General features: G+C 37.8%; 1 protein-coding gene across 3 annotated transcripts in view; it reads left to right on the forward strand.

Annotated features, from left to right (window-relative positions):
- Positions 1-15,117, forward strand: part of abca2 (ATP binding cassette subfamily A member 2) — a 57,355-nt gene that overhangs the window by 8,593 nt on the left and 33,645 nt on the right. For all 3 annotated transcript variants that reach the window (XM_039659348.2, XM_039659350.2, XM_039659347.2), the window contains exon 2: positions 11,385-11,478. In XM_039659348.2, coding sequence (XP_039515282.2) covers positions 11,385-11,478 — 94 coding nt within the window. The remainder of the gene's footprint in view (positions 1-11,384; positions 11,479-15,117) is intronic.

Genomic DNA, 15,117 nt, shown 5'->3' on the forward strand with positions numbered 1-15,117 from the left:
GTGTTAAGGTGTTCCCAGAAGACTTCTATTATTGTCTGCTAGTGTTATTCTTCCCAGGCATCACGCATCAAACACTGAACTAATGAATCATGATATTCCTGGCCCACTCGCACTCTACTGCCGACTGAAATATCAATTTTTCTGTTCTTTTCTCTGCAGAGGGTGTTTATGTTCCAAGATGTTCCCCTTTCACGGCACAGCACTTAGAGATAGAGAGAGAACAGAGGGAAAGACTGCAGTTTCCCTTTAATCAAGCCAGATGCAAAGTGAACACACTGAATGGAATTAGAGGAGATAGAGAGAAGGGATGAGGGAGGGAGATTACCAAGCCAAAAAAAGTTTTTTTGGTCGGTTTGTAACTGATGCTGTCATCTTCGATTCACACTCAGTATCCTGGCTGTAAGATGATACATTTTCTCAGGAGCGTCATTTAGGTGCCAGTGTAACAGGAGCACAATGGTACTGGAACTGCCCACTGTGTCAGCAGCAGCCTTGGTCTGCTATCTTATTATCTGATTATTATTATCCTTTTTTAGGATTCTTTGATAAATAGAAAGTTTAAAAATCAGCATTTATTTAAAATAGGAATCTTTTTTAGCAATCTTCTTATTAGGCTTACCTTGCTGTGGTTTAATTTGTGCCTATGACAGCTGCTGTCTCCACTATTGTCACCTTGTACTTAGAGTGGGAAACAGTCTTAAGGGACAAATGTGTCAACAGCACAGAGGTTACAGACTCAAACCAGAACATTGCGGTTGACATCCCATGGGCAAAGAACAATAGTTTAGACCTGTCTTCAGCAGTCAGTGGCCTACAGAGATGTCTTGGACATTGTTATTTTTTGTGAATAGATGCTAGGTGATAGGGTTAAGTATGTAAGTAGCTTTAGTAAATTTCACACAAAAATTACTAATAAATGGAATTAACATTGAATTAAACATTACATCTTGAAGGCAGACTTTTTTTAATTTACTCCAATAAACTTTTTTCATTTATGGAGCTTTTCCACTACACAGTACCAGCTCGACTGGATACTGGTTTGGTTTTCCACTGTGTAAAAGTTGTACCTTTTTTTGTATCACCTCCTGCAAGTTTCTGAGCAAGCTAAGGCGAGCTGAGGCGATACTAAAATGTGATGTGAAAAAACAATGCAGTAGCACCTCATTGCAGTACACAAGATCCAGGGGGCTGAGTTGGATCCAGATCTGAGGGGTGGAGTTGGGTAGGTTTAGGGGTGGGTTTAGGGATCAGGGGGTGGAGCTAGGTAGGTTTAGGTATATGTAAGGTGGGAGGAGTTGGATCTGGATCCGACTCCTCCCTGTGGATTTCATGTTCTGCAGTGAGGACCATCTCAAACAATGCCGACTGCTGATTGGTCAGAGAGAATCGTCACCATTCACTGCGTCATCATTGCATGCGTCACATGGAGTATCCAGAATAACCCCGCCATTTTTAAATAGTTAGGCCAGAGATAGTTACTAAACTTACTACTATTATTATGGCAACTCGGAAGAATACGCCGTGGTCAAATGAGGAGGTACAGACTTTCCTTTGTTTGGTGGCCAAAGAGAGGATCCAGCAATGATGAATGGGGCAACGTTGCCTTGATGGGGCAACGAGGAATGAAAGGCGTCGCTATGATGACGGTTAGTATTTGTAGCAGTACTGTCTGCTATGGAAAACGGAGCAAAAAGCGAGCTGATTCGAGGCGAGGCGAGTTGAGCTGGTACTGGTAAAGGAAAAGCGCCATTAGGCTACATGAAAATGGCGTTATGGGGGCCTGAAAATACAAACTTCAAAGTGCAAGTTTTTTAAAACTATACCGTTGTCGTCTCCATGTAAAAAAACAAAATTAGAATTTGTGAAACCGGTGATGTCATGCGAATTACGTTTTCAGTCTAGAGGCACGTAGTGTTTCCTTACAACATCACATCGCCACCTACTGGCCTGGCAGCATAATACAGCTTATTAGTCGGTATCGTGGATCGTTTTGACAGCGTTGTCGTCTGTACGTGAAAAAATCAACGGAAAAACTTTTCCCTATTTAGTGCTTCGTTGTCATGTAAAAATACACAAAAAGGGCAGCTTTTATAGGTTCAAAATGAGTTTCAATGAGTTTTCAACATTATTTTTGCCTTTGACCTACTTGCTTCAATATGTAAGTAAGGTTATGGTGAATTGCTCTCATGGCCAAAATCCTGTTCGCACTTTGAAGGAATCATGTGAGGACAGATTGTATGATTGCGCTCATTATCGTAGTGCAGCCTATGCTCTGCGGAGCGTACAGCCGTTAGAATAAAAATGCTAACTGCTCCATTTACTAGAGGGAAAGGAGTTTTTAAAACTCTTCTGCCCTCCAAGAGACTCCTATTCTACATGAGACGATCTTAAGTTCTGCCTGATAGAGGGATTATCTCCCATCCTCAGTGGCGTTGAAGGACAGCGAAAGGGGAGGAATGTGATTAGGGACAACGAGAGACCTTAAACTGTCTGCAATCTCAAGAATGCCATGTGGGAGAGACTAGGGCAGACTTTTTTATGCAGAAATGAAGCCTTAAATTGAAGGAGAAAGAAAAGAACTAAGAATTGCTTGTATTGAAAAATGGTGACGAACTAAGGATGAAGAAACGAGTGAGATTTGTGAATCCTTTGAGATTCCCCCATATTGCATGTCTTTGTGTGCAGTGCTCGGGACGCTACTTTGAAACTGTAGCTTGCTAAGTTACAAGCTACTTAAAATTCAAAGTGCTGAAGTCAGGCGACTCTTTTGAAAAAGTAGTTCAGTAACACTAAACAACACTGAATATTTATGGGTAGTTCACCCTAAAATATAAATCCTGTCATAATTAATCCATCCTCAGGTCTTTCCAAACCTGCATGACTTTCTTCTGTGGAACACAAAAGAAGATGCTTTGATTGAATTTTTGACTTCAAAATTTCTATTGTATGGTTAAAAAAACACTGAGACATATATCAGAATATAATTAATTTTTCATACAGGTTTGGAACAACATGGTGTAAACAATGTCAGAATTGTCATTTTTGGGTGAACTATCCCTTTAAAGGGATAGTTCACTTTGATATTCATTTTTGATATGTTTTAGCTTACCTCAAGGGCATCCAAGATGTAGTTGTCTTTGTTTCCACAGTATTTTCAATTTTGACATTTTTCAGTCAAACCGTTGTTGTCTATCAGTCATACACTGGAGGCTAAGGGGGTCCACCAAAAAGCATGCACAGAGAAGTCAAAATTAAACATGATTTAATGACTCGTAAATGTAAGTACACATTGATGGCCTAAGACACGAAACGAGCGCTTTGGTCTGCGCATGCGCCGGAAGTGATCGCTTGCGCGCCAACGTCACTCTTTGTTTATACAGAGATTTCGGAAGTTTTACCTTTCACTAAACATATTTAGATATACGGGAAACCGCAATGGAAGACGATTTCGGTATATTTAAATATGTTTAGTAAAAGGTAAAACTTCCGAAATCTCTGTGTAAATATTGAGTGACGTCACACGCAAGCGATCACTTCCGGCGTAACATTGAACTGATTCAGTTCGGTTCAGTTGGACATTGCACAACTGATTCAGATCACTTGGACGTCACTGTGATTACACGAGGTAAGAACGATATAAATACTGTTCGTTTTCTCACAAAAACCGCTCGTTTCGTGTCTTAGGCCATCAATGTGTACTTACATTTACGAGTCATTAAATCATGTTTAATTTTGACTTCTCTGTGCATGCTGTTTGGTGGACCCCCTTAGCCTCCAGTGTATGACTGATAGACAACAACGGTTTGACTGAAAAATGTCAAAATTGAAAATACTGTGGAAACAAAGACACCTACATCTTGGATGCCCTTGAGGTAAGCTAAAACATATCAAAAATTAATTTCAAAGTGAACTATCCCTTTAAGAGTGTAATGAGAATACTGTTCAGGGACTTGGAGCTACTCAAATGAATCAGTGAATTGCTGTTTTAAAATGGTTTATTGAAACGAACAGTCCCAGGGAACCAGTTTGCTAAAAATGATTTGGATTCAGAGTGTGTTCAGTTATTGCCTAAGCTCATTTTTGCTGTGTGATGTAATGACCAGCAATGTAGCATCACTAAACCACTACTTCCTGAAAAAATGGCTTGTTACTTGAGAGCTATTATACACTTTATTGAACAGCTGAATTACTTCAACACTAATGAAAAATGTAGTTACGTTAGTGCTGACAACCCCGCTTTTGTTTGTTCCCAACAAACAGAAAAACTGGATTGCCCTAAACGAAGCAAGAGCTTTTACGCCCTTATTTTTTCTCACTATGACTGTTTCAGTCTTCCATTTTCTTTCTCTCTTTCTTGTTTCTGTTTTAAGCATCTTTTTCGATGTAAAAAAATCAGGCTGTAAATGAATTTTTGGTATCTTATTTCTGGTTTATTGTGACATGTTTCTTACATGTTAAAGTCCTGCAACATGCTATGCATCTTGTATATGTCAAACTTTGATTTATAGGTAAAATAAAATAATCAAAGTTAGAGAAACTATTTTTGTCTTTTTTTCTAAATACTTTTTGTTTTATTTTAATTTCTCCTGACATTTACCTTACCCTAAGGCCCACAAATAAAAACATTTAAAACAGAAACATGCACTTTTGTTTCTGGAACTGCTATAATCTGAGAAAGAGTTGAGTCGATGAGTGTTTATAGGTTATGAGTTTGATCAGGTCTACAGTAGATTACAGCAGCTGTGTCATCGGCAGGCTCCGGGCCTTGAGCTCCGATAAGCTTTAAATGCCTATTCATCTTCTCTCGGCCGTGCATAATTTATGACAGGATTGACATGCTGTCCTTTGCCCCTTATATCTTTTTCTCCGAAAGGAAGTGGCACAGTCGAGTTCTGTGTTTCTCTTTGCCCTTTCTCAGACACCTGTTTTAGTACAAAAGAAAGCCCACTGGGCATTTATGAATGGCTGCCGAATTTTTTTTATTCCCGATGGTTTAAAAAGTCCCGCCTTACAATGTTTGCAGAAGCTGTTTCTCTCAAATATACATCACTTTTCATAATATTAGAGATGCACCAATATTACATTTCTGGCCCATACCAATAAATGGCGATAGATTATTTAAATCCTACATAAGAATTTAGGCATCAAAACATCGTATGAAACGTATACATTAATTTTGAGATTTGCTATGGATTACTTTTACCAGTTTCCACTAAGTGTCAAGGGTATTTGTGGTTTAATTTTGTTTAGGTAAGGACTCATTGTTTCTTGAGGGTGGAATTTGGTGTGATCGTATGTCTCGTTCTTGGTGTATTTCTAGAATTATAATGCTACATATTACATGGGTTTATTGTCATTATTAGGTGTACCTACATAGAAACTGCTTGCAGATCCTTTAAAAAAAAGTTGTTCAGGAAAGACGGCAAAGCAAATTCATTTATCAGTTATTTGCATTACGTGTGCTATCTTCATGTTCGTGTTGAAATACGGGAAGCATGTTGTAAAGCTAGTCAACAAATATAAAAGTCACCACCCACCACTGGCCTGTGCTTAACCCTTCCTCCACTCTCTCACTCTTTCTTTCCCTCTCTTAATCTCTACATCTCTCTTTCACTCCCACTCTATTTAATTCACATGCACAATGATCCCACAGAGAGAAGATTACATATCATTTTTAAACATGCTTGTTAAATGTCTTGTCTCATTCCACCTCTTTTCTGCATGCTTTCAGAAGCTTTTTATAGTTAAGGGGTTCATCTGTAATGACTCTCTCAGTCATTAAACTGAGATGAATTAGCAACTGGAAGAACACAGAGGTTAATTAACCTTTAAATTAGGCGGGCCGTTTTCTGTAATGCTGCCATCTGTGTAATTGACCTCTAGATAGGGCTAGTGGATTTTCACAGTGCAGTATTCATATGGTTTTGTTATATGTTATATATATATATAACTTTTTTAGCAAATAAATCTGTAGGAGTTATACCTTTTGTTAGATTAATCAATTCAAAGCGGCTCTGTCAAAACGAGGTGTCACAAATTTCCCCCAGAAATGGCTGAGCAAACACTCTTCTAGCTCAATAAAGACAGGGGAAGCACAGGCTTGCCTTTGTGAGTAACAGAAACAGGATCTCTGAATAGAGCGTAACGTCATAGTAGATGAAGAACAGAGTCTTTTCAGAGTGATACCTTAAGCACTGCTGTGTGAGAGGTGAGCAGGATCACAGGGTCAGGAGGATCGACCTTGAGAGAAACCACTCAGTGCCTCACCCTCTATCATGGAGAACTAATATTAGGAATTCTGGGCTATACTGATAAATTGCGAGACCAAAGTGATAGTCTTTCTTCCATATTGTTACATTTATCTGAGTGAAACTGCTTTTTCATCAAGAAAAATGTAGGATGGGATTTGATTTTGTCCATAGGAAATTGATTAGATGGTTGCATGAATTAAAATGAATTAAGCAAAAGAAAAAAACAATGATGTGCACGGATAAATGTATAGCATTTATTTAATTTACATTTATAATAATACTGCAATATTCAATAAAAACTAGAATTTAGAATTTATTGTGACTTTACTTTTTTTCTAAATATATTTAAAATCTGTAATTTTAAAGTAAAACTATTTTAAATGTTACAATTGAATTTAGGCTTCGCAACATTGTAATGTACAGTGTGAAAATCTATTCATTTTGAGATTTGCTAGATTTGCTTTGCTAGTGTTATTAAATTAGTGTTTTTAAAATTTCAACTTTAAGAATGCTTTAGATGATGTTAATCTGAATGTAAAAATAGGGGAGATGAGCAGCTGACAATTAAGATGCCGACAATGAGATGAAGATGAAGGTCAGCGTACATGTATCCCTGGTAATTATTATTTTCGGTTATGGTACGCTCTAAAATATTTTTCATTGGCTAGTTATATTTCTTCATGAATGTTTTTATATGGTAAAATGTGAGCACCAGATAACACCAATCTGAGGGTAAAAGCCTTCAAACCTCAGGACATTTTAGAACAGATTTATTTGGAGACATTTGTATATTAAGCCTAATCTTTTAAACTATTAATTCCAAGGATTTCTAGCTTACGTACAAATGGAAATCCACTCGATCCCACACATAAAATGATTTTAATCCTTATCCTGTAATCACAAACAAAAAGAAAAACCATTGGTTATATGGTTTGGCAACCCCGGTGGGTGTCTAATTTCAAAAAATGTTTTGCAAAGGAGCTGGTGGTACAAATCTCATTATTGTTATTGACTAAAAATACAAGATACACTTGCTAAAAATGTCAAAGCTGTTTAAACTTTAGCTTTTAGCACACAATGTACTTTATTAATCACTTCTGAATGTGCTGTTGTATTGAGGTTGAGCAAACCCACTAATGTTTCAGCTTTCTTCTTCTTGTTCTTTTTTTTTTGGAGACTGACTAAAATGGGTTCTATTTTCAGATAAATTTGAATGATCTGTGCTCAGTGCTTGAAATATTATATCAGGGCATGCATCATCTAGTTGGGGTTTTTCAAATGAAAAACAAAGCATTGCATGTTGTATGGAGATCACTTTTGTTGCTGCCTGGGTGGAATTGTTTCTGTATAGCTTGGAATGGAAATGTACAGCAATGTCCCAGTGCGTCTCAGGAGAAATATGTCTATAGCCTGGAGCTGTTGCGTATTAACAGAGGGGGGAGATGGGTAATCAATCCAGTGTGAATGACCACAGATCCATTCCTCAAACCCTGGCTGCCCAGAGCACAAGGAGTCGAGGAACGAGTAACTGCATTACACCTCTTAGATGAAGCACATTCAACACACTTGCCATTAATTAATCTTACTCATCATTTTAGTTCAGTTCAGATTAATATTGGGCTTCTAACAGTCACATTTATCTTGCAAAGCACCTTTAAATACAGTAGTTTGATGCCTAATGCCCCAAGTCTTGCACTTACAAGCAGGTCCAGATATAAAAACTGGGATGTTTCAGAGTCTAATTCTAATTGGATGATCTTTAAATGTTGCTACAGTGTTTGATTTGTACTATAATACTTATCACTAATTATTCCGATCATTTTTGATAATTCATTTAACAAATTATTAGGACACTGGTGCTGTTACCTCCATTTTAAGCAATAAAGACCCCCTTGTACTTTTACGTGTGGTAAAATCACTGAAACGCGCAGACTTTCTGATCACGCACAGACACGAGATAATTACAAAACAGACCCGTTTCAAAAACACCGCTCGCATAAACACAAACAGCGCTCCGTGTCTCGATCCCAGGTGACTGTGGGGCCTGTTTGCGTTTGTTGGTTAGAATGTAATTATGAATGCTAAATGATGTTTTGTGCATGTGAGTTTTATCTGATTATGCGAGCTCCGTTCATGTGAGATGTCTGGGGAGAGACGGGCAGAGAAAAGGGAAGATGTATTTTTCAGAGGTGTATATGGAGGTATATGAGACGTTCTTCAGTTCTCGCACAGTAAAAGCAATTCCATTATCTCAAATTTACTTGACAGAAAACCTCATATCTCTCAGTGTGCATTGTTATGGGAGGATAAGTGTTTTAGCCTGCGTTATTTGCCTGTCGGTTGGTGATGGATGCTGTGCTTGTTGGGCAGAGGCACAAAGATGTAATTCAATCATTGGGTGAATGGAAAGTGTGTTTTAGATGATAAACTATAAAGAGTGGACAACTGAAAGACACTGACTAGTAGTGCATAATGGTGTCTGGGTGTGTATTTTTAACTAGAAGTGTTGTTGCACTGATGCACTGTGTGTGTGGGTGGGCATAGTGTGTATACACACACACACACACACACACACACACGCATATATACACAACATACATGTTCTAAATATCCTACTGGACACTGAATATCAGCTCTCTGCTCTCATTCAATTAGAGAATTGTATCTAACTGCTATACAATAAGATTAGATAAAATTAGACCAACAACAATAGACGTTTATTGCATGTCCTCATTAGATAGCTAGGTAAAAGTGTGCATGTGTTGAATAAAATTACAGGCCGATTCTGAGAAGTGCTAATAAACAAATACAATATCTCTATAAATGGTAGAAAAAAACCTCCAACATACAGTTTAAAACTCATTGTGAGTTGACATTTAACTCAAATGTTTGTCTTTGCCTCTTCTATGAGCCACATGACTTTCTAACAAAAAGAAAACAAGCTCTCTTTGGCTGGTGTGCACACCCCCCGTGCTCAGCTCTGAGGGTCTCGTAAGCGAAGCTTTGTGTGTCATGTCAGATGCGGCTTTGTGTATTGTGAGAGATGCATGTAAAAGGAGCTTCTTGTTTGTTGTGACCTTCAGAAATGACAGAGATTCATGGTGAGAACATCTAACAGCGGGAGAAAAACCTCTTCACCTTCTCTTGTCACTTGTCAACAAGACGGGATGTGGACTGAATGTTGTTGTGGTGATGCTGTGCTGCAGTGAAAGGCACATTGTGGTCGGGGACAGGATGCCCTTAGACACTGATCTGAGATCAGCCTCTCTTGGTCAAGCACAGACGGCACCTCACGCATTTGTAGAGGGAATAATAATGACAGGCTGATCTCAGTTCAGCTATATGCGAGTTTCTAATCCGTCTACACTTTAACCAACAGCTTATTTCTCACTAACTTCAGCTCAGATTTGTCCAAAAATGAGACTCCTGCAGAGAGAGGGAGAGAGGAAATAATGCAGGGGGAAATGTTAAGATATGCAGCTTTTCTGCTGTATTTTGCACACGCACACTTTAAACAATGTGCCTGAAAGCGTTTGACATCTCCTTCCCACCACCTGCTGTGAAGTGTGTGTGCAATATCTTTCATTTCTCCTCCACCTCTTTTAATAATCTTTGGAATGGGCTGTTTGGAAGCTCTAGCAGGTGTGTTAGCCAACCCACTAGCAAATATTGCTTGTCAAGCAAACTCTTCAATTGACCAGGCCACCAATCTGTATTTACCGGATCAATCCCTGACACTGGATTCAATCCATTGGCAAGGCTTAACAATGACATTTTTTTCGTGCTCCTCGATGGCAGAGTTTACTTCAGTCTTCAATGTCACACGATCTTCCTGAAAGTTTTTGTTTTTAATTCTTTTATTAATTTGCATTTTGCATTTTTATATCTTTACAAGAAGAAAATGTGTTAATAAGATGGAAATTATTCAGATCAAATGTAGAGGTAGACCGATTAATCGGCCGATTTTTGGCAATTTTTAACATCGATATCTAAGTATATCAAGCCGATTATTAGGCAGGCGCATCTGTGGGCAGCCTAGTGTTGTCGTAGAACACGTGTTTGACGCACGCTGCCGAGTGAGCAGCAGACCTAAATATCAATGCGTTCAGGCACAATACTGACCGTTAGTTAGTAGCTGGATTAAACATGGTTAAAATGCTGGCCAAACAGTGTAAAGTGTGACCGTATTTCACTGTAGACTAAAAGGTCCAACAGCGGGATGCTGTTGTCTGAAGAACAACAGACGGACGGTGCGTTGTGGTGTATTTAAAGTTTTTGTAAAATATCATTTTCCCATCTGGTGGTTGTTTTTGTCGTTCAACAGGTATTTTACTAGTTAAATATGTTATTGTTAGAAGTTAAATTAAATAAAATATAATAACTCTTATATATAAAAAATTAAATCATTTAAAGTTTTTTTTTTTCTCCTTTTTTGTGATAATTAGGTTATGTCCATTTGTCTTTGTCCGTCAACAAAAAAACAAAAATACATGTTTCAGGACATTTTTTTGAGAGGATAAAATGTTTTTGTTGAGAAAGTTTGTCTATGTTAAGTAATTATCATTTCTTTTACATTTTATCTTTCAAATAGTGGTTAAAAGCCAAGCAAATATCTGCCAAAATAAATCGGCAGCATTAATCGGCCATCGGCCGACCCGGATTTCAAAAGATCGGTATCTGCATCGGCGTGAAAAAAAAAAAAAAAAATATTGGTTGACCTCTATTCAAATGTAACCATAAATTCATTGGACAATGGAATATGGTTCAACTCAAGATGCTGATGCTTTCAAGAGGTAATTTTAGCAATTCTTTAACAACACTTCATCTATTTGCAACAACCAACGCACAATAAATGATTGTTCAAGCTCAATTAACGTACAGATTTCAGTGTACATGCAAAACGGTCCAGAAAGGGCAAGTCATTTTTCCATCAACTGGTCTGAAACTCTCTTTCACTGGCCACCGAAAATTAAGTAGGCCATCTCTATTGATGTCCCCTAGTTGAACTTTGTAACACTTTAGACGCTCAACCAAAGAGGTTGCAACCAACCATGCAATATAAATGTTCATAACCTCCAGACACTGCAGGGCATGTGGCTTTCATAACCTGTTTCTCTTTGTTTATCTCTGCAGTGGGTTCTTGCATTTGAGATTTTCATCCCTCTGGTGCTTTTCTTCATACTCCTGGGCTTGCGGCAGAAGAAGCCAGCCATTCCTGTAAAAGAAGGTAAGTTTAATGACAACACAGAGAGAGAGAAGAACAGGAGTAGGGGTGAAGTAAGGAAGGAAGGGTAAGGTATTTCTTACCCCAACCCAGCTCATTCTTGCCCTCCAGTGGTCAGATCACTTCTTTTGTTACCTGGGTGTTGCGTTCCTCTACCCTCTAGGGGTCAGGAGGGGAGGTGACAAAAGAAAAAGTGTAAAATTGTATATATTAAAAAAAGGAGGAAGGTGAACACACACTTCAATTCTCTGTCCCAGAGTGAAGATGCCACCAGATGATATATGAAATAAAGGATTTTATTTACAAAAACAGACCACAAAAAAAAAAAAAAAAAAAAAAAAACTGACATAGGTTACTGGGGATCAATGGCTCTAGGGAGAGTAAGGCCTAAAATAACAAACAAAACAGCTCATTTAGGGAGGAGTTCTAACTAACCTAAGAAAGGATAGGCAAAAAGAAATAAACGACAAACTCTTTAAGGTATTTATGATGTAATAATGCTCTGTAAGTGTGTCTGAATGTGTAAGAGTGGGTCCTTTAGCCTTTATCGGTAAAAAAAAAAAAAAATTGTACTTCTGTCATTATTTACTCACTCTCATGATGTTCCAAACCTGTATGTTTCTTTGTTCTGTGTAACACAAAAGGAGATGCTTTGCAGAATGTTCTGGCTGTTGTTTTCTATACAATGAAAGTAAAAGAAGCTGTCAACCTTCAAAAAAGTAGCATTAAACGTAGTACAATTTCTGCACTATATTCCAAATCTCCTGAAGTCATACAATAGATTTGTTCATGAAACGCGCAAATATAGACCATTTTGCAATATGTAAACAAGCTGGTCCAGAAACACTTCCTGTTTCAGTTTGTAACTGTTTTCTTTATTTTTACATGTAAAGAAAACATCTTAAAGATGTTTGTTTAACTTTTTGATTCAGTTTTATATGTTCTGTTGGTTGTATTTTATCCCAGCTTTTATGTAGAGTTAAAAAAATGAAACAGGAAGTGCTTCTGGACCAGTGTTGTTTACATCTTGCGAAATGGTCTATAAATATGCTCTCTGCCATAGCTTCTATCCCGTGCATTCAAATTGCCGACAGTTCAGCAATAATTGTTGAACTTACATTATGTGGAAGAGTGTACATTCTGCCGTCTCCTTTTTTCTTCCACTGAAGAAAAGAAATTCATACAGGTTTGGAATGACATGAATGTGAGTAAATGATTTTTCATTTGTTTTTCATGATTTTTCAAGTGTTGTTTGTGGTATATGATGATGGTTATCCATTTTTCTATGTGGTTGCATCATACAACTTTGCCATCTGTCATTGATTGCAAAGATTGTTTGGCTGTTAGACAACTTTAGCCATGTATTTTTCTTTTACAGAACACCCCCATTTGTATGTCATCACAATGTCTGTTATTTTCAATGCTGAAATCACACCATGTTTTGTTTTATCTTTGCTTTCTGTTATCTGTCCTCAATACTCTCTCTCTCTATCTCTCTCTACACCTGTCTTTCATTCTTTCTTTCTCATGTGCATGTTCACTGCATGCTGGACCAGTGTGTAAGTCAAAAAGTTATATATTTTGTGTGTGTGTGTGGCTAAATGCTTAACTCTTTTGGGTTTGTGGGATCATTTCACTATGTGTCCTCTAATTGTGAGTGTGTTTTTCCGTGGACTCTAACGTGTTTATTGTGCTGTTATTGTGTATTTGTCATGTCAACTGTTACATGCATCAATCTAATGGTAAAAGGGCCCATAACTCCTGCAGTATGTGTGCACACTGGAGCTTTCCCAAATGTCACCGTGAGTGTTATTCATTTTCTTAAGTTGGGTGTGTTGACATTTGGGAAAGCTCCAGTGTGCACACACAACATAAGAAAATTAGTTAATAACACTCACTGTGACATAACCAGGCGTGATGCATCAAGATTCTAGCAAATGTGTGCTTCACACTGAAAGTGTAAAAGCTGTGTGACGCATCAAATCAAATCCAGACGTCATCCGTTGTATGTATCATCATGAGAGATTTGTCATACAAACAGCCACAATCAATTTCTTTAAGGCTCATCCATGTTTGATGTTATAGTGCTCACCAAAAGTTTTGAAATGGCCCATGTTTCAAAGTGGGGTTTTGGACAATATTGGCATAAATCCTTGATTTCTTGATAGCCCCTTGTATTACATGATGGCCCCTTTTTATTAATTTTGTTTATTATTAAACTTTAAATATTTTATTAAATAGCCATTTAAATTTTTTTTAACTCAGCAAGGATGCATTAAATTGATCAAATAGATTTTTTTTTTTAATAAATCAATGCCATTCTTTTGAAATTTCTATTTATCAAGGAATCCTGAAATAAAATATTTTAAAAAAACAGGTTCAACAAACATATCTGTAGCAGAGTAATGGCTGCAGAAAGCTTTGCCATTACAGAAATTAGTTACCTTTTAATATATATAAATATAAATATAATATATAAAATATGCAGTTATTTAAATTGAAATAATATTTCATGATATTATGGTTTAAATTAGATTTATTTTTATAAAACCTTTGTGAGCATTGGAGACTTCTTTCAAAAAAATATATATATATAAACTTACAGACAGTGTTGCTAAGTCCACTTTTAAATTGTTGCTGTGGGTTGATTTTTCCCACATACATACACACACACACACACACACACACACACACCCCACAGCTGGTAACCGTGCTTACCAATCCTAAACCTTCAAATGGTAGTGTGTGTTTTCAAAGTTTGTGTTGTCCATTTTTTAAGCTAAGTATTCACAAAATTGTAAGAATGTATGCTGATATTGTCCAAATGGGTTTCAAAGAATAGGGTATTTTCAAACCTTTAATGGCCGATTTTCACCCAATGATATTCCTGTGTGAGCTTGGCTACCCATCACAATGCTGCAGAGTAGCAGGAACAGGAACTAGGATTAGCATGGCTTTTTTATCACTTGCCATTTTATTGCGTCACGCCTGGGGTAAGAGGTTTAGGTGTTGGGCCCCCGTGTGTCTCTGAACACTAACATAATCCACAATCCACTGTGAATAAAGGATCTGTTTTACAACAGCACGTTATTCAAACATCTTGTCCTGATGATGACACATCTGTGCTTTCCTCAATCAATGAGCTGTGTTTTTAATTGTCAGACACTCTCTCTCTCTCTCTCTCTCACACACACACACACACACACACACACACAGGCTGAATTCATCTACTTACTGAGCCATCAGGTTATTTCCCCGGACTGATATTTGCTCTTTTAATCCTCAGCTGTGTTTGCGGAGCGGGGAGCAGATGTCAGATATAAGAGTTAGGAAACAGAGGCAATAAACATAGCTTCCTCTTATGAGCAGACAACCTGTCACTGGAACAGCAGAAATATAACACGCCTCAGTGTTAACGTCAATCGAGGGACGTTTTATGTAGAGTCGACAGGTGCTGATGCCGAGCATTGTTTAGCTAACGCTGCTGCTTCTGGGTGACGGTGCCATGGGGTCTTGCGGCAGAGCAGGCGACGTTAGACGAGGATGCCAACTTCACGGGCCACACGCCGCAGTGACAAAACACTTAAGGGAGGAAAAACAGTCAGCACTTACCATTAAGTAACCTTCTAGGTCCCTTCGTCA

Source organism: Pimephales promelas, chromosome 4 (assembly GCF_988280905.1).
Source record: "Pimephales promelas chromosome 4, fPimPro1.hap1.1, whole genome shotgun sequence".
Taxonomy (NCBI): domain Eukaryota; kingdom Metazoa; phylum Chordata; class Actinopteri; order Cypriniformes; family Leuciscidae; genus Pimephales; species Pimephales promelas.